The sequence below is a fragment of the Mus caroli genome, chromosome 1, assembly GCF_900094665.2.
Source record: "Mus caroli chromosome 1, CAROLI_EIJ_v1.1, whole genome shotgun sequence".
Taxonomy (NCBI): Eukaryota; Metazoa; Chordata; class Mammalia; order Rodentia; family Muridae; genus Mus; species Mus caroli.
In genome coordinates, this window is record NC_034570.1 from 85,873,342 (window position 1) to 85,896,970 (window position 23,629).

The following is a 23,629-nucleotide window of genomic DNA, read 5'->3' on the forward strand; positions in this document are numbered from 1 at the left end:
GCAAGTCCAATGGGCCTCTCTTTCCAGTGATGGCCGACTAGGCCATCTTTTGATACAGATGCAGCTAGAGTCAAGAGCTCTGTGGTACTGGTTAGTTCATAATAATGTTCCACCTATGGGGTTGCAGTTCCCTTTAGCTCCGACTCTTCTCTTTTTTAAGAAGGAGGGAGAGCAGCAATCTTCCCAGGGCCTGGGCCCATTATTTCATCTTCCTGCAAGATGGCTCACCTCCCGAAGGGAAGCTGTCCACCTTGCACTGAGGGGAAGGAACTGTGGGGTTCTGGAGAGCCAGGGAACACTGCAACCTGGCCTCTTCCTCAGGAGTGGTGGCTGCTGTGCTGCTATATTAGCTAGTTCTTAGCTCTTGGTGAGATACCCAACTGAGACTGCTTAGGCAAGAAAAGGGTGACTACTCACTCTTGTGTTGGAATTATTCAGGATTCTGTGGGTTAGAGAATGGCCGGATCAAACCCCTCACCACAGGCTAGGTCCTCAAGGTTTTCTACCTGGTGAGGATGATATCCCACAGTGTGGCAGAGCTTCCCCTGCACGGCACATATACCCAGAAACTCCCTGGCTCTGCCTCTCCACTGACCCCACATCTTGGGTCTTTCCTGGAGCCTGTGGCTACAGTCTACAGCCAGCCAGTGGTTGTTCCCATACATAAGTGAAGTGACATAGGAAGGGCTGATCTCTGCAATCCTCGAGGTATTCCAGGCATGTCCTATGAAGATGTGAGGGCAGAGATGCCACCTTTGGGGCAAAGAGAAGGCTATGTGAGTGTGTCCCTGGTCTCCCCCCGCCCCCAGCTAACCAGGACTTATGTCACTGTCACTGCAGTGTCCAGCTGGAGGCTGCCTCAGTGAACTGGCACAGGAGCTCCTGGTCATCATGGTGGGCAAGCAGATCATCAATAACGTGCAGGAGGTTCTTGTCCCGTGAGTCAACCCACCCTGCCTGGACACCTTCTAGGGACCAGGGTTTCCTCAGAATGCTCAAAGAGTAAAGGGGAGGCAGGATGTGTCAGACCTCGGGACTTCTGTCATACTGAAGGGGTCTACACCAGCCTGTCTCATTTGTTGCTGTGTCTGGGGTATTGGAGAGCTTGCCACCAGCATTGCCGCTGTGCTGTTCAGTGAGGGAAGGCCACATAGGCCAGCATGCATTCCCTACCAGCACGAGAAGGTAAGCCTTGGTCCTCAGGCTTGACCCCTAGACTCGTGCCTGTTTTAGATTCCCTTGGTAGGGACCAGCTCCCCATCCCTGTACCACTAGCTGGAACTGTGTCCCACCCCCTCTTATAGGCTGGAGTCCTCCAAAGGGCCTGCCTGGGGCTAGTCTCCCACCTGGAGGCTATACTAACCGAGATGTCCACTACCATCCTCAGAAGACAGCATCGGCAATGACATGACAACCATAGCAGTCCCTCTCTGGAGGCCTCCAGACTTCTCTGACAATCAGTGGGCCCAGGAAGTAGAAGGTGTAGCTCAGTGTCTAGTGGGCACAGAGAGCGTGAGGAAGCCAACAGACACCTTGTGCCACCATACAGTCTGATAAGCGACAGACACACTCCATCTGTGCATGATATCTTACGACCTCTGACCACACCACAGACACACAGGACTGACACATGCCTCCCAGGTGTGGTGTAGCCATGCCACCTATGTGGCCCCAGTATCATGAAACCAACACATCTGGCCCGCCCCATGGCCTCTGCTTTCTGGGGACTCGGCTGTTACCCTCACTAGTTCCCTCCTAGTTTTGGTTTGGTTCCATCCCTTAAAGGTTCCAGGGAGCTGGGTTGACTTTTTGGAAGACACAGCAGGGAATCAGAAGAGCAAACTGTATCATGTTCCATAGAGGGGGGCCCAGGGCCTTGGAGGATTTTTTTTTTAAGAAAATTTTAAATATCTATTTATTTATTAAATGTAAGTACACTGTAGTTGTCCTCAGGCGCACCAGAAGAGGGCATCAGATCTCATTATGGGTGGTTGTGAGCCACCATATGGTTGCTGGGATTTGAACTTCAGACCTTCGGAAGAGCAGTCCGGTGCTCTTACCCACTGAGCCATCTCACCAGCCCCGATTTTTTTTTTTAAGATTTTTAAATTTTATTTATGTGACTACACTGCCTTCAGATACACCAGAAGAGGGCAGTGGATTCCATTACAGATGGTTGTGAGCCACCATGTGGTTGCTGGGAATTGAACTCAGGTCCATCTGGAAGAATATTCAGTGCTCTTAATCGCTGAGTCATCTCTCCAGCCCAGCCTTGGAGGGTTTTGACCTGTAACAACTACAGCCCCTTGTCCTGCCCATCCTGGCCCCAGAGAACAAGAGCATCCAGGGTGCACATTCTCTCAGACTAGCTTAACCGTCAGCTAGATGGAGCAGCCATGCCATTTCCCCCCACTTTCTACCTGCAGAAAGCTGAAAGGCTGCTGGCAGAAGTTCTCCAGGGGCAAGAAGGCTGGCACAGGGACCCACCCAGCACCCTGGGAGGCCGACTATGAGTTGCTGCCTTGTGAGGGGCTGTTTCACGAATACCTTGAAATGGGTGAGATCTGCCATTGCAGCCACTCTGGCCCTGGCCTACCCTGAAATGCAATGTGCCATTGGGGGTGTATGTGGGTGTGAGCTAGGTTTGCAGATATCCTGAGAAGAGATGGGGTGGCAACCGAGACAAGGTGGGTGGGAAGATTTGGGGAGGCTTGGGAGCTGAGGCTGTGCATTAGGGAAATCAAGTCCAGGGACAGGGCCAAGCAAGGCTTTCCAGCTTGTGAGGGCAGGCACACCTGGGCCATGTCAGCCTGGATTTTCTCCAGTGGTTTCTTCAGTTAAATTGCCAGCCAAAGTGGTAGCCCATACCCAGGGCTTGAAGGGTGAGATAGTTTTGAGGGCAGGGTTTTGTCTGACTAACACGAGGGAGATCTGGCACAGTCATAACTTAGCAGTGTCTCCGCAGAACACAGCAACCAACAGCATAACTGTTGCACAGTCACTCTGTGGATAAAAAAGTAGGGCGGCTTCCAGGGTGATAGTATGCATCCTCACGCCCTGCACAATGGCCAAGGAACTCCCTAGCAATTTTATAGAAGATCCTGGCGATAAATGGGACAACAGTTTTTAATCCAGAAGCAGGTTTTGCTCTCCTTCCTGTCATTAAGAGTCCCTGACTTCAGGTGTACGGGGTGGCCAAGGAGATTAGAGCAGTGCACACCAAGGCTCCCAAGCCCAGAGGGTAGTCAGTGGCTCTTGCGCTGAATACAGCATGAGGGGAAGAAATGGATTGAAATGAACTGCCGGATACCCTGGTGGGCAAGCTGAGAGTTCCTTCTCCATCCCCCATCCCCCCACCTCCCCGCCACCTGTGGTCTGAGAGTTTTACCAGCTCCTGCTCTGCAGTGCTGCAGTTTGGATTCGTCACCATCTTCGTAGCCGCCTGCCCGCTGGCGCCGCTTTTTGCCCTACTCAACAACTGGGTGGAGATCCGCCTAGATGCGCGCAAGTTCGTGTGCGAGTACCGGCGCCCAGTGGCGGAGCGCGCCCAGGACATCGGCATCTGGTTCCACATCTTAACCGGCCTCACACACCTCGCGGTCATCAGCAATGTGAGTACCCGGCTCGCCTGCTGGGTGGTGCTGGGTGTAGGGTGGTGGTGGTGGTGATGGTGACAGTGGTGACATCGCTCTGACCCCGCGCCCCGCAGGCCTTCCTGCTGGCCTTCTCCTCCGACTTCCTGCCACGTGTCTACTACAGCTGGACGCGCGCCCCTGACCTGCATGGCTTCCTCAATTTCACGCTGGCACGAGCACCGCCCACTTTCACCTCCGCACACAACCGCACTTGCAGGTGAGCCAGAGTCAGAGGGTGAGTTTTGCCTTTTATTCTATTGACTCATACCTTCCGCCCCCGCCCTCCCCATTCCCCCAGGGAAATAGGTTTTTGTTGTTTGGCTTTCAACACGGTCTCTCAAGTATGTTCAGCCCAAAGAGGCAGAGTGGAGGAAACGGGAAGACTGAGTCTGGATGGCCCACTTGCCAGCTCAACCCTAGGGAGCTACAGAGGCTTGTGTCTCCTGCAGGTACCGGGCTTTTCGGGATGATGATGGACACTATTCCCCGACTTACTGGACTCTCCTGGCCATCCGCCTGGCTTTTGTCATCGTGTTTGAGGTATCCAAGCTGAAAGCTCCTCCAGTGACTTCCATCCCCTTGCTGGCCCCTGTACTTAATGTGATGATGCCCTACTTGCTTTGCCTAACCTAAACCTGTGGCACGGGAGGGGTCAGTATGACCAACAGAGCTCCCATTCTGTCTTCCATCTAAATCAAAATTCTGTGTCTTACTTTCCCTTGCTGGTCTTTCCCTGGCTCACGGACTAGCCATTGAATGCTTTGCAGATTGGAAGGTGCTGTGGGGAACTTGGAAGGGCTGGCTGGTCTCTGATCCAGGTCTCTGTTCTTTCATTTCCTCTCCTGCCCTGTAACTTCAGTTCCACCCACCTGGGCAGCCTACTGGGTCCCCTGAAGGCTAGTTTGGGCTTTTGTTTTATGAGGTTGGGGGTGGGGCTTCTATCCCCAGCATGTGGTGTTCTCCATTGGCCGTTTTCTGGATCTCTTGGTTCCTGACATCCCAGAATCCGTGGAGATCAAGGTGAAGCGGGAATACTATTTAGCTAAACAAGCACTGGCTGAGAATGAGGTGAGCACCCAAGCCCAACCTGTTGGCCTTACAGCCCTGTCCTGCACACTCGAGTCACATGACTAAAGCATGAGCCTTAATTTCTGCTTAGTCTGTCCTAGCAGCACATCTACCAAGCTGGTGAAGGACTGAGGGGCTGTTTACAGTTACTTCCATAGTCAAGCTGACAATTCACTTGCTTTGAGACAGGCTCTCCTTGGAGCAACAGGAGCGAAGGATGACCAGCCTCCAAGTTCAGAGCCCAGCCTGGGCCTTCCAGCCTAGGGGGGACTCTTTGGACTGGTGACCACCTCCCCTCCTTCTCTGAGGTCACAGTAGGGGTTACCGGAGGCTGACACACTTGCCTGGAAGACTGTTGAAGATGTGTCAGGAGACAGTTCACCTCTGTGTGTCTTTTGGAGACCATGATCCCGGCCCCAGCTCAACTCATCTCCACCCTTGGTTTAGAATAACCATGACCCTTGGCTGCCACTGTCCTGTGCTCAGTCACTACCCCTGCTACATGTTCCTTAGGAGCAGTGTTTAGAGAGATATCTGCTGGCCTTAGGGGCTATCCCCTACTGCCATTCCTAAGTCCCATGAGCCAATAACTTGTGTCTCATTCCCCTCCCGATGCCCACACCCATATCTCAAGGCAAAAGGTCTGTCTGAAATGTCTGCTTCTGTGGCTCTCAGTTTTGCTGACCATTGTACTCAGAAAGTATCTTGTTCTTCCTTTGCTTCACCTATCCTGTCCCTAATATCACTAGTGATATCCCTATCCCTAAACCAAAGGCTGAGGGCCCTCTGTATGTATGTATATCAGTAAGATGCCTTCCTGAATCTTAAGATATGAGGAAGTGGCTTCACTGTTGACATATGGTCCCCCCGTCCCCCCCCCATTGTATAACTCTTCTGCCAACTGAAAGGTTAAACGCTGGGGTCCCTGCCTTCCCAGGGCTTTGCTCATCCTCTTGCAGCATTCCTGTGGTATTATAGGGTCAGATCACCCCTCCAGACCCACTGCCTTTCCTCACATGGTCATTATCAGGCACACCTGGCTCTTAGACATGACACCATGTCCCAGGCCACAGCCCTGGGACGTTTGCTTAGCCCTTACTTTCATACCTAACTACCCAGGCCTATCTATGAATTCTTTCGAATCATGGCCTCTTTATCCTGACAGATCAAAGGCCTCTGCAGTATCCCCTTTGCCTCCTGTGTACCTCTCAGTACTGGGCCAGAAACTCAGCACACAGGAAGCTCTGAAGGGGGAAGGCTGTGGAATGAAGTTTTACCCCTAATAGTGCAAACAGAAAAAAACAAGATTCTTGTAATACCTAGTAGGTCTATCCCCACCCCCACCTCACCCCCCAGTGTTTACATACAATTGCTTCTCAAACTGGGCACAACGTGGGCCTTTCCTGCTGCTTGCCTTATGTTAGCTGGGCTGATGGTTAGTTACCAGCTATTCCCTAACCTAGCCACTCACTCATGATGGGCTATGTATGGGCCTTTCCTCCTGCCACTCAACCATACTGGAATAAAGGTCTGAAAGTCACTGCTTCTCCGAGCCAGCTTATTATGCCCCCCCCCCCCCTCCACTGCTTAACTCTGGCAATTCCTGACCTCAGATGTGGCTGTGCTCACTCTGACATTGACATGGACTGAGGCTGCATACTGAAGCTCAACATGACCACCGGGCAACCTAGCCAGTTCAATGACTGCATTTGCTAGGGAGTGATTAAGCCTTTACTCCACGACCCACATGTTCTTTCTTTAAAGTTGATTGCTGTTTGTGAGGTACACATGGGGATGTGTGCCACAGGTCATTGGTGGGAGTCAGGGAACAACTGCGGAGCTGGCTCTCTCACTGTGGGCTCCCGGGACTGAGTTCAGCCTAGGTTTGGGTAGTGCAGTGGTTCAGATGGAAACCGTCTCATTTAGCATGTCTCAAATGGCATTTGAATACTTCATTCTGGGGAGGGAAAGTTTAGGTGGTACAGCTTTACTGGCAGTAGTTTTGTTTTTTAAAACCAGATTCTTTTTTTTTTCTTTCAAGATTTATTTTATGTATGTGAATACACTGTTGCTGTCTTCAGACGCACCAGAAGAGGATCATTGGATCCCATTACAGATGGTTATGAGTCACTGTGTGGTTGCTGGGAATTGAACTCAGGACCTCTAGAAGAGCAATCAGTGCTCTTAACCGCTGAGCCATCTCTCCAGCCCACCAGAGGTTTTAATGAGGAGCCATTCTAATTGGTATTCTGTGCTTCATTATTTAAGGTTCAGGAGCTCGGCTGTTTCTGCTGTCTCTACTATTAGACTTTAACCCCCTGGAACCAGAAATCAGAATAAACTTTCTTCTGCAAGTTGCTATTCTTTTGTTGTTTTTTAAATCACAGCAACAGAAAAGTAACTAATGTATGTAGCACTTTTACTGCAAGTCCATTTCACTGGCTCTTCCTTTAAAATAACACAGTTGCCAGAACACAGAACAGAACTTGCTTTGACTAAAGGAATCTCATGTAAACACGCTGCTGGAACCAACACAGGGTGGCCTGTGCTGATGAATGCCTTACCCCTAGGACAACTAAGTCGAGTGACCCATAGACTCCCAGTGACTTTACTGGACAACAGGGTCTTATCCATAATATAGGATTGTATTGGCTGCTGGGACTGAACCATTTTGCAAGTGTGTGCCTAGCTGCAGGATGCATATTCTGGAATGGAGATGCTGGGTACCAGCCTTCTCAGTTTTCTAGTCCCTCTAACAGTATCTTCTATCACATAGGGGTGTAGAAGCTTTTCCTACTAAATTACCCTTGCTCATCTCCCTCCACCCCCTTCCTTCTTAGCTTGTCACAGCTCACAACAGGGACCTGCCCCAGACCCGACCTCAGTGTGGGTGCTGGGAGCCTGTCGTAGGAACGTTGCAGGGTCTGTAAAGACCATGCTGCTCCCCAAACAGAGCTGTCTCAGCAACAGCTCTGGGCAGATACTGACTGGACTGTGAGGTTGGGCCAAGGTGTAGGGGCAGGCAAGAATTCCTCATGGAGACATTGGAAGGGATGGGAACCCTGACATGGATTAGGGAACTCTCCAGGGACACTGTTACCACTCAGTAGCAGTACAGGAGAGAGCATACACAGAATAAAAATGAGTCCCATCACACTGCATCTGGTTTCGGGTTTTATTTTAGAATTTATAAAATTCCAGTGTCATCCATATTCATGAGCCTTTACACATGTTTGCATATAATCTCCAAATTCCAAAGTTAAGGCCAAGGGATGGATGTAGCTATGGAAACATAGGACATGGAAGACATTCAACAAGGAGGAAAAGACACTCCCACCCCTGCCCTAGGCTCCTCAACATCTTGGAGGCTGCAGAGAGGTGACCTGGGTACAGTCAATTTCATAGTCCTTATTAACAATCAGAGAAAAGGAGTGAGACCCTGAACAGCTTAGGATAGGGCTTACATCTACAGCACTTAGCAATAAAAGGAGATGTGCAAAATCCTGTGGTGATAATTTAAACTTTACCTTCAGTGAGGGGAGACTGGATGTTGTAGGATGACAATGAAGATGAAGAGGGGGCAGGAAGGGCAGGAGGGAAGCAAGGTGTCCCCAGTCTCATGCAGATGGGAGAAGAGACGGCTCCAGGGAAAGGCAGGGAAGCACTCTCCCCTTCTCACCCACCTGGCTTAAGCTGCCAGCCTACTGAACAAAGTAGATGTTCTTTTCCCATCTCAGTATCGTTCTTCTAAGTGGGTACATGTGGGACTGTTCCATCCAAAGGGAACTGAAGTTAGACTTGGGAAAGCAATTCTGGACCCACTTAGGATTAGAGTCTACAGGTAGCCAAGCCTGAGTTATTAAATGGGGGAGTCAAAGACTTGGGGGGAAAGGTATCATAGTAGAAGTGACAGTTCCCAGGGAAGGCCATGAGATCGGCACAAGTTGGCTTTTCTAGTAACCCAAGTATCTGGGAGGGGACATGTTGCTAGTTGATCAGATGACCTGGAGATAAAAGGTCTGTCCTCAGTTTCCACAGCCTGACATGGGTTTGTCTGCTCAGGACCACTTTTCTTGGTGAGGGTTGGCCTACAGCCAAGCTAGCTGGAGGCCAGTGGTCCAAAAATTACCTCTTTGTACCTGAGGAAAAGGTCTCCTTCAGCTAGCTGTGCTCCCCTGATTTGGGTTGTTTTCATTCTGCCTTCCCTGTGAATCCACGCTAAATGACCACCTCTATCGACGAGACCTGCCCCTTAAGCCTGTTCCTTAGGACTGCATAAAGCATCCAGGTTATGCTTGCCAGAGCCTACATGGTCAGGCTGGCTGGGAAGGAACACCCAGCTCTGGCCCAGTCCCTGAATCATGTGGACTGAGGGAAAGCACTGGCCTCCACCCTCAACTCAATGGCAAGCCCAGAATCACCAGAAATGTCCACATCACGAGAAGAGCCTTGGGTGGCACTAACCCACATGAGAGTACTACCACACTGGCTGAGGTAGAAAGAAGGCAACTGAACAAGGTATCTGGGCAAGGCAGGCAGAGGCTAAAGGTCGTGGGAAAGCTGAGCTGTCACTTAGGGTCGAGCCCCCTCCCCATCACCAAAAGAAAAGCCAGTCTCTACCTCCCCTTTCCCCCAAAGTCTCAAGCCACCCTAGTCCACTGTGATAGTCACAGGGAACCCAAGTGGAATACACACAGCTGTGCCTCTAAGATACATAGGATCATGAGGCTAAAGCTGCAATACAAGCCCCTGATGCTTTCGGAACCCAAAGTGGGCACGGTCAGCACTATCTGAGGACCCAGGTCACCCTCTACTTCTCAGCCCACTCTATCACCAGGACATCTGACCTCTTGCTGTCCAATACCATGCCTTCCTCCTATCCTGAAGCCTGTGCTAAGCAGATTTTGACAGCTAAAGGAAGCTGACTGCTTTCAACAGAGGAAGGTCTGGGCGACAGGTGATGGGCAGGAGGGAGGTGGGAAAGGAAGAGGGCAAACGTTTTGGCTTTTATAAAGTCAAGGAAATTTATTTCCTGAGGTCATGACACAGGAAGTCAACTCCTAGCCGCTGTGGAGCTCTGGTGTGAAGGTCAGAGTGCTGACTACATGCTGGGTGGACCAGGAAGCTGGAGTCTGTGATCACGAAATGCTCGATTACCTTGCTTAGTGTTTCACACAGTGGCGTGCCTGTCCCAGAGCACAGCATCAGGAGCAGACCCTGAGCCTGCTGGGTGCTGACCAGGCCTGGAGAAGCAGCCACACAAGGCCAGCCCACCAGGCTTTGCTGCGAGACCTCGGGGAGGGGAAAGAGCATCAACAATTTACGAGGGTCCAGCTGCTGGGTCAGATTGAGACAAACCATTGTGTGGTTGGGTTTGGGCAGCAGGCTGGAAAGGTTTCTTTTTGATCATTATCGTTTGGGGCCCCAAGGGAGGGTCTTGGGGGCCACTTGAGCCCCAAAGCTGGGAAATTCTTCAGAGCTGCTCATATCAGGAGCCTGTGGAGAGGGAGAACACAGCTTTAGCACAGGGTGGTCCAAAGGAACTCCATCCCATACTCCACTAGCCCACAAAGAATAACCAGGACATCTGACCTTCTCACTGCTGTTGGAGGTCCAGGGAGCATCTCGCACCACAAAGCCTTTGGATGGTGCCTTGGACTCTTCATGTGCTGGGGGCTTCATGTAAACTTGCAGTGCCTCACTGTCCACCACATCTGCCAGCTAAACATCATAGGGGAGGTGGTGTCGCTCAGCCTGTAGCCAGGCAGTGGAGCCTTCTCCTGGCTACCAAGGGGCCACCCCCTGACCCCCCTGCTCAGCCCCACATTTGGATGCAGACAGGTTACTTGGCTGTCATCACAGGATTATGGCTGGGCCTCGGCCCCAAAGACCATGCCTGCTTAGAACTCACATATTCCTCTTCTAGGTTGAGGATATGGTCGATAGCTTCCTCCACATTCTCTGGGAGTCCTGTCACAGTGACGCAATTGGGGTCTGGCGCTCCACTCTGTGGGAAGCGAATGTCCACCTGGAAGTAGCACAGTGTCAAGGGCATTAAAGGGTAGACTCTAGGCCTCAGAGCCAAGTACTCACCCTCCCAGCTTCATGTGGTCAGCAGCACAGGTAGGAGATGGGAGGTCTCATCCTTCTGTTTCAGTTGGCTTTGGGGACTCACCTTGAATTCATCCATGATTTTCCGGATGGCTTTGCCCCGGGCACCAATGATTCGGGCGTGCACACGGTGATCCAGTGGAACATCCTCAGAAACCATCTGCTCAAGCTCACCCACAATTTTCAGGATAGCATCACGGGCAGCTTCGGTGTTCTTCTCATACCCTGTGATGGTGATTTGGTCCTGGGGCTAAGAAGGAGAAAGCAGTCAGAGAAGAGGGTGACTCCTCTGGGACATCCCAGGAGCAGCCATGTGCTGACCTAGCAGGCTGGTCTAAGGAGATGACAGAGTGCAACTGTGTGGATGATGGCTAGATGGCTGAGTGTGTCAGGCCTCTCCTTAGGGGAGACTTTCATCCTCTCAGAAGAAAAGGGCAGAAAACACATCAGATGGCCCAACAGTTAAGAGTTGCTACACTTGCAGAAGACTAGAGATCCTGGCTGGCACCCTTGTCAGCAGCCCACTATGCCTCTGGCTCCAGGAGCTCTGATGCCCTCCCCCTTCTGGCTCTGTGGATACTTGCATCCATAAGCTCACACCCATGTACACACACACACACACACACACACAAATACAGATAGTAGAAATTAAAACGTAATCTTGGTGCCAGAGAGATAGCTTAGTGGTTAAGAGTGATTCCTGCTTTTACAGAGGACCTGGGGTTGATCCCTAGCTCCCACAGGCTGCTCACAGCCATCCTTAACCCCAGATCTAATGACCTCTTCTGACCTCCTTGGGTACGACACACAGGTAGTAGCATACATACATGTAGTCAAAACATCCATACTCTCAAAATAAAAATTATTATCTTTTTTTGAGGCAGGGTTTTCTCTGTGTGACAGCCCTTGCTATCCTGTAGACCAGGCCTCTAACTCACAGGGATTTATCTTTTTTTGGAGGCAGGGTTTTCTCTGTGTGACAGCCCTTGCTATCCTGTAGACCAGGCCTCTAACTCACAGGGACCTGCTTGCCTCTGTCTCCACTGTGCTGGGAAAAAAGGCGTTTGCCACCACTCCAGGCTAAAAGTAATCACCTTTTAAAAATAAAATAGTAAACAAAACCACACACAGAGTTAACATCTGTTAAGCAGCCATTACTTCTTAAAATCCCTAACAGATTAGTAGTGAAAATTTTGGGTTCTTTAAAAATACAGCAATGTGAATGTTTTTGTTTTATTCCCAGGTGTGGGATACAGGCTGCTTCAGATTGTCCGCAGCAGCTGTCTCTTGCTCTGACAGGGGTGTGGTTCTGCCAGCTGAAGAGAGTTTGGAATTCTGGGGACTTTTGTGAGGGTATAAAAGTGTCAGGGCACTGAGAGGTTGTGGTGGCTGCTGCTTCCCCTGTTCCTGTGGTTTGTCAAGTCGTTGTGAGCAAAGCCATGAGAAGAACCTGGATATCCCAAAGATGAACACCAAACAATGCCCCTAGAAGTAGTCTAACAAGACTGAGGCCCTCTTTCCCCTCGAGCCTTCTTTCTCTCCTACCTCGTGTTGGGGGTTGGAAAAGTGGAGAAGGGTAGGAGGAAAAGTAGCCACAAGTCTAGTTAAAAAGGAGGAAAGGAGGGGCAGACGCTATGGCTCGGTGGGTAAAGGCATTTGCTGCCAAACTGACAACATGAGTTTGACAACCTGAGTCTAGTCCTGGAACTGAGATGGTAGAAGGACAAACCACCAAAAACCATTCTTTCAAGTTGTTCTGATTTCTACAGGTGTGCATGCACATGTGTACACATTCTCTCTCCCTTTCTACCCACTCCGTGAATACTAGAAAGACAAGATCATAAAGATGGAGGAAGTACTAGGAAGTAAGTGGTTCAAGGAAAGCAGGCACAAGGTTGGGGACTATTATGATGTAAAGTTCTCAGACCATTAGCCTCCTGCTTCTTTGGAGATCTCAGGACCCCTAAAGCACTCTCTGGTCACTCTCAGCTCAGTCTTCCTTGTACCATGTCAGTGAGAACCAGCAGACTCAAGACAGATCTGAGCAACAGACACATCAGGGAATATGAAGGGCACAAAGGAACAAAAGAGCAGCTTTGTTTTAGTCTCCAGGATAGTAGTCCAAAATAAACGGACAGAACATACAAGACTACAAAGTAACCAGTACTGCAGTCAACATTAGAAAGTCCAAAGAGCCAGCCTAGGGAAGAAGCAAGAGATCAGGCACAAGGAAGGCAGCAGACTAAGAACTCCTGTCCAGACTTGGGGAGGCCAGGCAGCTCATCCAAACGAAGTTCACAAAACCAAGCCCAGCAGGGCCAGCACACGCCACGGAATCACTTCTGTGAGTGCAAGTGCAACTCTCACAGGAAAAAGCCGAGGAAGACTCTAGTGCTGGCAAGATGGCTCAGTAGGTAAAGGCACTTGCTGCCAAACCTGATGAGGTCAATTTGTGGAACCTACACATGGTGGAAAGAAACAAACTGAATCCTGCAAGTTGTCCTGGTTTCTACACACATGCTGTGGTGTGTGTGTATCCCCTATACACATACATAAACAACATACCTTTCTTGGTTCACAGATGAGCTAAGACATAGTGGGGCCAACAAATTATATCCATTTCTGTATATTATAATGCATAATTTGTTGTTCTCACTATGAGCACACATAGCTGCAAAGGAGACCTCAGCCTATGGGACCTCAGCCCAGTGCTCAAGGTCATAGAGCTGACACAGGCCTAGAGAGCAGAGGTATCAGTGGGAAAGCCATAGCTCCACTCATGTAGAGCCACTTGAGAGGGAAAGCCCTTATAAGCGAAGGAGCAAACACGGGTGAGGGCGAGCCATACACAGACTTTGAGGTGAGATGGGATGGGACTTCCTGCCCACTAGGGCAGAACTGAGTGAGGAGGTGGGTTACCCTTCACATTGTTTTACATGCAGTAGGAAGCTGTGCAGAGCTCATCAGGGACCATGGCAAGAGGAAGAGGGGATGCAGAGAATCCAGACCTGGCTGGATAGACATAGTGTGTGTATGTGTAGGTATGATAGCTCAAAAAGGAGCCCAGTTGGAGGCTTAACTTAAGCTTGACTGTCAGGAGCATCAAAGTAGGCACAGGGAATTTAAAACTGCTCTGTACCCTAGATGACAGTTTCAAGGAAACACACAGCTGGCAAGGCCTGGTCTATAACTTGGCTTGATTCTCAGGTAGTTTTTGTCCCCCTCATTTACCCACTTGTCAAATCAAAAAAGAAGCTGCCTTAGTTTCCAAGTCAAGCCAGACATGGAGGCAGAGGTAGGTAGTACATCTCTGTGATTTTTGAGGCCAGCCTATTCTACATATTGAGTATCAGGACAGCCAAGGCTACATAGAGACCCTGTCTCAAAAGCACCAGTGTCAGTACCACCAACACCAAAACAAAGCCCAGGTCAAGGTAACGGCCAATACAACCCTACCTGCCCAAGTGTGCTAAACCATAATACATCAATCGGATGGTCACCTTACCTGGTTCCCATCATCCTTATCAGGAAATTGGATGTTCACTTCATGTTCCAAGCGGATCTGGGTGATCACTGCCCCTTTTCTCCCGATAATTTTGGGATGGTATTTGGGGTCTACAGTGACACTCAGCTTAAAACTCCTTAAAGCCTACAATAAAATGAGAATGAGGCAGAGAGCAAAGAGAGAGAGAGAGAGAGAGAGAGAGAGAGAGAGAGAGAGAAAGCTCATGAGTATGAGCATGTATATCTAAATATAAGCCACCACCACCCAGGCCCGATTTCCAACCTGATTTAGAACCCAAGCCTGAAACACCCCCAAGCTTGCTAGCAGGAGGCCTTGGCGGTCACTGTCCCTGTCAGTCACTAGCTTGAGAACCTTAGGTCTTGCCCTTGCTTTTGGGACAGGATGCTGATTGTCAAGATGGATAGGATGGTCAACCACCCTTTCCAGTTCTATTCCTACTTCCTGAATTCATGAACCAGGGATCTGATGAATCAGCTTGAATATTCTAGGCCTTTCAGGGCTGGCGTATAGAAGAGGCCAATAAGGTAATAAGAGCATCCACAGGCTAGACAGTCCAGGACACCCCCACAGCCTATGGCTAAGCTGCACCAGGTCACAGTCCAAACGTGCCCAATCTCTGCCCTATCATTGGACTCCAAACTGTGTTGCACCCAAACCAAACCAACAATGACAACAACAACAAACAAAAAAACCCAAAATCAATAAAACCAAAAAATAACACAACTAAAAACTCCTATGGAAAGGCCAGTTGCCTGGAGTGACCATCTAGTTCCCAGATTCCCCCATTCCTGAGCAGCATCTCTCACAGAATTCTGTATACAGCACTCCATCACAGGCACAGGAGTGACTTGCTTGTCTTGAGATGAGGTACTATCTTTTATCTTTTCTGTAGAAGCTGAGATATCAAAATATTTCTCTTGGTCTGGGTAGTAAAGGAGACTGAGCTTTGCCTTGAGCTTCTCCACAGCAGGTCCACCAGACTCTGACTGCACGGGAACACCACCTGGCTTTGCCTCCTGCCTGCCCTGGTGTCGGAAATATGCTCTGAACACAGACTGTTTCCAAACCCAAGCAGGTTGTCCTGTTCGTTCTTGCTCACCCGATCTTCCTGCTCAGCCTGCAGCTCCTTTACTCGATCCAGTAGCCCCGCCTTAGCCCTGTCCAAATTTGCTGCAAGGCCAGTGATGGCAATGGTGTCTGACTGCAGCTCGGGGGCTGGTACATGGATATTCACCTGTCATAACAGATGGAGAGGAATGAAGCTCACTTGCCATGGGGGGAAAGTCAGCGGTTGACTGAACAAAACAAAAGGAGGCAGAACCAATGTGGGCTGAAGAAGGACACAGACTCAGACCACTACGGGCTACTCTCTGATAACAGGCCCCAGAGTATAGTCTCCAGGGAACACGGTCTACCTCAAACTCATCCATCATCTTGCGGATTCCACTTCCTTTTTGCCCAATGATGTAGCGGTGAAGATCAAAGGGTACCTCTACCTCGATGGTGACTGGAACCAGTGCCTACAAGGACAATGGTAGAGATAAGGCTTTGAGCTGAAGGCAGACTAACTAGCCCCATGAGCAAGGCCAACAGCCCCGAAGACAACAGTGTACATTTTAGAACCTGCTACCAATGTGACCAGGTGACAGACTACACGGATCTCAATACATCACGAACAGGACAGGACAGGGAGCCCAGTCTGAGTTCATGCAGGCAGAGGCCTGACTCCTACACCTCTCATTCTACTTCTGCATCACAGCAGGCCAAGGCTCCCTGGGGGGAAGACACAGCACACAGAGGCCCAACTCTTAGCATGTCTCTGTGGTTGTGACAACTTTGTCAAAGCTTATGTGGGTTGCAAGGGAGTGCCCTAAACAGGTGGCTCAGTTACCTGCACTCAAGTCCCAACATATATTGCCTATCACCCATTCTGCTCAGTCTTTGCCCTTGAACAACATCTATTATCAATCAACAGATGCTGCTGTGCAGGCACTGTTTGTAACTGTGGTGCCATGGTGCTTACAACAGGACTCGGCACAAAAGACACATGTTTCTGGCAAACCTGAGGTAGACTAGCCCTACTTCAATTGGGGAAGGAATGGATAGTCAGCAGATGGACGAGAAGGGATTGAGGCTGGAGTTCACATTCACTCACTGCCTATGAGATCCTTTGACAGACTCCGTGGCTATGGCCCAAGAAGCTAGATCCTGACACTGCTGCCAGGGAATGAACTGTAGGATCCTGAGTCCTGGTGAAAAGAAATGGCCTCCCTGGGCTGTGTGAACAGCCAATAAAGGTACAGAGCAAATGTTTGCAATTTTAGGACTGAAGCAAGAGGATCTACTGTATGCTGCCACCTGGGCAGGGTCTGAAACCTCAAGGCAGAGAAAGAGCGAGGCAAACGCACCTCCAGGGCTTCCTTGGCAGCCTCGCATTTCTCTTTCCGGCCAGAGATGATTATGATGTCACACCTCCTGGGAGAGCCAGGGTCGGTCTCCTTGGCCTCTCTGCCCTCTCCAGCCTCATCTCCATTCTCCTGGATGGAAGGCTCTACACTGTGAACTAGGAATAAAGGGGAAAGCCTAGTTGACAACTGCAGAGGTATATATATTATATACACTAGTGAGTCACAGGTGTGCAAGGAAGTCCTACTGCTTGGGGAGGCTGTAATGCAACCCTCACCACACGAGACTGGTATGTAGAGCTCAGTTTGAGGGACCTGGCAGGGTTTCAAAGATTTGTGAAAGATAATAAAGGAGAGGCCAAGGTAGGCCCACGACAGTTCTTTATGCCAGAAAGTAAGGAAAAGGGCTGGTGAGATGGCTCAGTGGGTAAGAGCACTGACTGCTCTTCCAAAGGCCCTGAGTTCAAATCCCAGTAATCACATGGTGGCTCACAACCATCCGTAATGAGATCTGACGCCCTCTTCTGGTGTCTGAAAACAGCTACAGTGTACTTACATATAATAAATAAATCTTAAAAAAAAAAAGAAAGTAAGGAAAAGCCCCCAAATAAAGGGGCATTAGGATACAAGCTAGCTGGAGAGGGGCTCTATCTTGTAAACGGCCAGAGAATATTTTAACCCATAGATCCAAGTGAGGTAATAGGAGAATAAATAATGGGAGAACCATCAGCTGGGGTTAAACTAGGCAAGGGTGGCTCTGAAGGAAACCTTTAACAATCTAGAACACCGACTATGAATTACATAGTAAAACTATGTAATACTTGGTATGATCTTGATGAACATACCACAGGTAAGTCAAAAGTCCTTTTTTTGTTTTGTTCTTGAGAAAGGGCTTCTCTGTGTAGCCCTGGCTGGCTTCTGCATCCCCAAGTGCTGGAATTAAAGGCATGTGCCACCACTACCTGGCTAAATCATAGGTTCTCAGGAAATATCCATACTGATAAAAGTCAGCATATAAACACATACTCAAACTCAGAAAAAAAAATCTGTAGTGGGGGCGGGGTGACTCTGCAACTCTTTATACTATTCCATGCAGTTTTCCTGTGTTTTAATGCTAAGATGTTGAGGAGAACACATTACTTAAGTGTGAAATCCATATAACAGTATGGCTATATAATCATATAATAAATGGCCTGTATCCTCAGGAAAATAGACTGGAATAACTGTGACAAGCACCATGGACACCAACCCAATGATACTAAACGTCTAGTGCAGGCTGCAATCTTTCTGGACTAACACAGGTCAACAAAGACTCACCAATAGGAAAGGTTCACACCCCGTGGTTCACACATGCAAAGCAGGCAGAGAAAGGTTCACAGATGACACTTCCTCAGCAACTGACCACATTAGTTCTTGCCTTCAACTAAAGTTGCCCTATTACCAACTACCTAAACAGAACAAGGTAACAAGCATGGTAAGGCTTAGCCATTCCAGAAGAGATGTGAAGTACCCGAACGATGTCCTCTGGGCAGTGTTAAGAAACTTGGAGAGGACATATATGCAATGTTTATGTTCGGAGGGTTCACTGAACGGGGCTGAGCAAACATCCCACTACAAGCAAACAGTGTCCTAGAAAAGAGTGGCACTAGACTCTCAGTAATTTCCTACACAAGACACAGGAGGCTGCTGGCTCCTTTTAAAGGGCCTTGTCTTATCTTTTAGAGACCAGGAGGATGGACAAAACCCCATGGCTAGCATCCAAACAGCATGCCAGTGCCAAAACAAGAGGTAAGAAAGAACCAAAAGGACTGACTCATTTCACAGCCCCAAGGGCAGTGACAGTCACCACTGATGGTGATCAGTACAGAGCCAAGCTTAAGTGGACCCACCTGGATTTTCCTCTCTATCTGGGAACTTAATTTGAACATTGTAGTCCCGAGTGATCTGCTGGATTCTTGAACCTTTGGGACCCATGACCGATCGGTGAAACTTCTGGGGTATAGCACATTCCACTGTCACCTGAGCTTCCTGAAAATGGGCACAAGAGTGAAAAAAGGTCAAATTCTACAAGTCAATAATAACATCTCCTTACCATCCTACTTCCCTCACTAGTTCCATAACACTTTAGTGAAATGAACCTAGAGACCCCAGCATCGACTGGGTGGAGGGGTAGGTCTTCTGCAGTGGGTTAGAGTGAAAAAGATACCTACAACCCACAGCACAGTTTTTATCACACAGATTGTATATAGAATATCGGCTTTACATCCAAGTGCTGCCTCACTGTGCAAGGTGCCCATGAGATCCTGGCTACTGGTGGGCAGCCACGTTAGACTAGCTAAGACCTGATGCTGTCATAGCCTTAGACTTAGTGAAGCCACATCAGGCTATTAGTAGAAGGGGCAAAGGGCTTTACAAGGAAGACCAAGAGGGAAAACAACGGCTGTCTTGGTGCTTTCATGTGATTGTTCTATGGATTCACTCTAACACACAGGGGTGATCACAGCCCCATCAGAGCCCCTTGGACACTCACCAGATCCTCAATGATTTCCTGAATGCGTTTTTTGGCTGCCTCCACACAGTCCTTGGCACCCTTGAGAGTGACTTTGTCACTCTGTGTGCCAGAGCGTGGGAAGCTGACCATCACCCCGCCATACTCTTCAGCAATTTCTCGTAAAACCTGTCCTCTTCGGATGACAAAATGGCGGTGGTGTTTGGGGTCCACCAGCATGTAGTCTTCAACCACATTCTCCTATAATGTGGAAAGGAGGAGGTGAAGGAGACCCTCTAGCAATGGCATGGGCAGCACTAAGGCTTGATACCTACCAGGTTCTGGATCAATGCTTCCAGCTCCTTTTGGGCCTCACGGACAGCATCCTCCTTTCCTATGATTGTGATCAGGTCCTGGTCCTTATCTTCAGCAGCCGGAAATATGATGCGGGCTCCAGTACTGTCACGCACCTTTCGGATTTTACCTCCCCCTTTGCCAATGAGGAATTTGTGGTATTCTGGCTTGGCTCGGATGTCCACAGTAAAACTCTTGGTTTGCTGCAGAAACAAACTTCATTTATGTTTGCCCCACATAGCCTGCCTGGACCTCAGTGTGTGAATGAGTGCTTAGAAATAGGTGGGCTCTCTTCATGCATCTGCAGTGTCCCATGTCTTATATCAACGTCCTACATCCCCTGGAATCATCACCCTGTTTACCTCAAATGGTAACACCCAGACAAGACTGTCATTTTTTCCTCCAGACATAAGAAAGATGCAGAGATTACCCTGGTTCTGATATTTATCAGCAATGACTGAACTTCTCCAAGTTATCTGTTACACACTGGATGGAGGCTTGCCAATGTGTGGTGGCACACTGGCAGAGTGCATGTCCTAAGGAAAGCAGGGTCTACTAGGCCATGGCTCTCCCACTTTTTCACACTTCCCAACCAAACACACATCAAGTATTCCATGGGCCAGCCCCGTTCCTTCTCAGACTAGAGTAGCCAACGCACAACAGCAACTCAACAGCTCAAGGATGGAGAGCTACCAGCCATAAAGGTTACAGCTGAGACTGCCCTTACCCACAGTAGCATAAAACCCTAGTTTCACACCAAGAAAGTAGGGTACGACAAAAGCTGGACACTGTCACATCTCCTTCCAGGTGTCCTGGCACTCAGAGAAAATAGAGGAATCTGCAGGGCCAGCTTGACTAACCTTGGACATCACCTGACCCACAGCATGAAGAATATGGAAGAAGAAAAGACCGTGTACGCAATTTGAAGAACTTATTATTATTATTCTTATTTTTGGTTTTTTTTGAGACAGGGTTTTTTTTTTTTTTTTTAATTAGGTAATTTCCTCAATTACATTTCCAATGCTATCCAAAAAGTCCCCAATACACTCCCCGAGACAGGGTTTTTCTGTATAGACCTGGCTGTCCAGGAACTCACTCTGTAGACCAGGCTAGCCTCGAACTCAGAAATCCACCTGCCTCTGCCTCCCGAGTGCTGGGATTAAAGGCGTGCACCACCACGCCCGGCTAACCAAACTATTTCTATTCTGTTCCTCATCCAAATAATTAAAAAACCAAGTTAAAAACCAAAGAGACCAAACTTGAAGGAATCCACATCAGCTGGCATCCAAGCTTCCTAGAAGGCTGGCCACCCCAAACCTATGGGGCTGCCCAAGCAGAAGAGCCTATGTTCAGATCCATAAGGTTTTGTTTGGTTATTTTTCTTGAGACAGGTCTTACTATGTACGCTTTACTGGTCTGGAACTCACGGATGTGCCAGTCTCTGCCTCCAGCCAGAATGCTGGGATTAAAGGAATACACCACCACGTCAGCCCATAGGGCATTAACAGAAGGACCAAGGAAATTCAACGGAAAAGTCTTTGGAAAAAGGTGGTGCTCAACAAACTTTGCTGGTAGTGGAGGTCAGAGGACTGTTTTGATCACAACCCAGAACTTGGCCAGAGCTTATCAAGCTGTTTCTGACCTGCCCCAACGGAAGAACACTGAAGGGTTTTCCCTACCAAGAAAGGGAGCGCCAGCAGTGCTCACCTTCTCCTCAGCCAGGTGCAGGAGCTGCTTCTTGGCCTTCTCTACATCTGAGGAAGGACCTCTGATGACAACAGTGTCACTTCCAGAACCTTCCACAGGAAAGTGAATATGGACGCCACCACATTCCTCCATGATGGAGCGGATCAGACGGCCCTTTGTGCCAATGAGAGAGTTGTGTAGTTTGGCAGGAATTGAGACCTCCACTTCAGCTATGTTGGCCTGAAATCAAATAGAACATGGAGAGGAAATTACACTGTTGTGTGGTAAGAAAGGCCTAAAGGAAAGAATGTAATTACAGTTTGAAAGAGTTTGAAGAAATAGGAGTGGGGGAGACACTCTAAGATGTGCTGGGTAGAGGACAGTAGTAAGGCTACAACGCACACTAGGAAAGCCAGGACTTTAGACCATGCAATGGGGAAAAGTCACACAACAGGATGATTCCAGGACTGTAAAAATATCAAGATTATCAAACTGCACAATGTAAACATGTATAGCTTACTGTGTGTTAATTTTTAAAAAGTTAAACAAAATCCAGTAGGCACTTGAACTATAGTTTGCTTTCCTTTTACAAATCCTTGTGTATGACGTGAGTGTAGATACACGTGGAAGGCAGAGGACAATCATTCCCATCTGCCACCTTGTTTGAGACAGGGCCTCTTTTTTATCCACTGCATATGCTAGGTAGCTGGTCTGTGAGACTCTAGGGATTCTCTTGTCTCCAGTTCCCATCTCGATGTATGCACACATACTGAATTACAGATGTGAAGAACCTGGCTTCATGTGATTTCTGAGGTTCTGAAATCATGTCCTTAAGTTTGCTTAGCAAGCACTTTATCTATTGAGCCATCTCTCTCCAGCCCCAGAGTATAAAATTAACAAAATCTAAGGAGCTAGCACTGGTTCAGGCATGAGGACGGGTGGCATCACTGGTGTCATGAAGAGTAGGAACAACTGAGGAGGACAAGTAAAGAGCTGCTGAACACCTGACAACACTCCTCAGGCTTAAAGCTCAAGTCTCTTTTTAAAAATGAGCCTGAAAGACTCTGCTAGAAACTTTACAAACAAGAGTTGGATAAGGAGCCCATCAAGAAATATCCCCCATTACCAGATCTTTCTGGATAGACAGAATCCGGCTGCGGGCAGCTTCACAGTTGGCTCGCTTGCCAGTGATAACAATGGTCTCAGAGTTGCTGTTCTCTGCAGGAAGGTCAATCTTGGTGTTGCTCTCTTCACGAATCTAAAGGAGAGGGACATTAAGAAGATAAAGTGTTTTCCTACAGTAGACACACTTGAGCACAGGGCTGGGAAGGCAGGCCAGCTCCTCTTTGTAATCCACAAAGGCTTTAGGGCTGGGGCAAGATGACCCAATCACCTTTTTAATGTTTGCGCCTCCTTTCCCAATGATATTCTTGTGAAACTGTTTGAAGATCGGTACAGAAATTGAATAGCTATTTTCCACCTTAAAGACAAGAGGATTCAGGTCAGAGGGTCAAATCTTTCCTTTACCCACCAAAGCTATATGGACTTAAGTGCACACCAGCAACAAACAGACTTAGCCTACTTTTCTCCCACCTACTTATTATGAGGAAAAATGAAATGAGTTGCATCATCTAATTAACTTGGCATAACGACTTATAGAAAACCCCTATAGAAAGTTCTATGGAAGTGGCTGGCCAAAGAATTTGGGGCTCTTTAATATAGACTAAATATAGATTCAAACAACATTCTGGCTGTGGGAGGGGTTCAAAAATAGATGTCAAAGCCTGTAGGCCTTGGTACCGTAAGAAGCCCCAGCCCCTAGTAGCTTCATGGCAATAGTTCAGTGATGCCTCTTAGGGGAGGCAGAAACTACAATGGAACCCTGTGTGACCATGAACCATGGTGATCTGTGGCTCTTCCATTAATTCCTTTTTCATACTTTCCATGCCTCTCAGCTTCAAATTTTTACTTTTTTAAGAATTATTTTTTCTCCCTCTTTTTTTGGAGTCAGGTTCATACTATGTAGCCCAGCTTCTGCAGGCTAGGATTATAGATATGTACAATTACGCCTCCCTTCCCAGTTGAGTTTGTGAAGAAAACAGTCCATTAAGTAAGTTATACTCTCTCCTTACCCGTGTTAGCTCTCTTTCCTTACCGAACGGGAAAGGTTCTCTAACTGGGTATTTGAAGATCCTTTCAAGGATAAAAAAAAGAGGTGGGGGAGTATGGTAAACAGGAATCTCCCACATACTAGTTGATCATAAATAAGGACTGTGTAAGTGAAGCATCTAGGAGAGAGGTTTTACCACATCTTTGTTCTAAGCCCCCGAGGCGGCAGACCACCCTTAGGGCAGAG

General features: G+C 48.6%; 2 protein-coding genes across 5 annotated transcripts in view; one reads left to right on the forward strand and one right to left on the reverse strand.

The window, feature by feature from the left end:
- Ano7 (anoctamin 7) overlaps positions 1 to 6,243 on the forward strand; it is a 31,607-nt gene extending 25,364 nt beyond the window's left edge. Inside the window, exons 18-24 of one of the 2 annotated variants that reach the window (XM_021168074.1) lie at positions 841 to 938; positions 2,427 to 2,557; positions 3,406 to 3,611; positions 3,710 to 3,852; positions 4,085 to 4,175; positions 4,584 to 4,703; positions 4,893 to 6,243. In XM_021168074.1, coding sequence (XP_021023733.1) covers positions 841 to 938; positions 2,427 to 2,557; positions 3,406 to 3,611; positions 3,710 to 3,852; positions 4,085 to 4,175; positions 4,584 to 4,703; positions 4,893 to 4,967 — 864 coding nt within the window. In that variant the 3' untranslated portion in view covers positions 4,968 to 6,243. The remainder of the gene's footprint in view (positions 1 to 840; positions 939 to 2,426; positions 2,558 to 3,405; positions 3,612 to 3,709; positions 3,853 to 4,084; positions 4,176 to 4,583; positions 4,704 to 4,892) is intronic. The other variant, XM_021168082.1, reaches the window with a different exon arrangement.
- A 1,621-nt stretch (positions 6,244 to 7,864) lies between these two features.
- Hdlbp (high density lipoprotein binding protein) overlaps positions 7,865 to 23,629 on the reverse strand; it is a 71,102-nt gene continuing 55,337 nt past the window's right edge. For all 3 annotated transcript variants that reach the window (XM_021168191.1, XM_021168198.2, XM_021168183.2), the window contains exons 15-28: positions 22,667 to 22,753; positions 22,400 to 22,531; positions 21,295 to 21,513; positions 19,569 to 19,790; positions 19,276 to 19,494; positions 18,635 to 18,773; positions 16,749 to 16,903; positions 15,756 to 15,860; positions 15,440 to 15,574; positions 14,320 to 14,463; positions 10,879 to 11,064; positions 10,615 to 10,731; positions 10,296 to 10,424; positions 7,865 to 10,199 (exon numbers count right to left, since the gene is read on the reverse strand). In XM_021168191.1, coding sequence (XP_021023850.1) covers positions 10,113 to 10,199; positions 10,296 to 10,424; positions 10,615 to 10,731; positions 10,879 to 11,064; positions 14,320 to 14,463; positions 15,440 to 15,574; positions 15,756 to 15,860; positions 16,749 to 16,903; positions 18,635 to 18,773; positions 19,276 to 19,494; positions 19,569 to 19,790; positions 21,295 to 21,513; positions 22,400 to 22,531; positions 22,667 to 22,753 — 2,076 coding nt within the window. In that variant the 3' untranslated portion in view covers positions 7,865 to 10,112. The remainder of the gene's footprint in view (positions 10,200 to 10,295; positions 10,425 to 10,614; positions 10,732 to 10,878; positions 11,065 to 14,319; positions 14,464 to 15,439; positions 15,575 to 15,755; positions 15,861 to 16,748; positions 16,904 to 18,634; positions 18,774 to 19,275; positions 19,495 to 19,568; positions 19,791 to 21,294; positions 21,514 to 22,399; positions 22,532 to 22,666; positions 22,754 to 23,629) is intronic.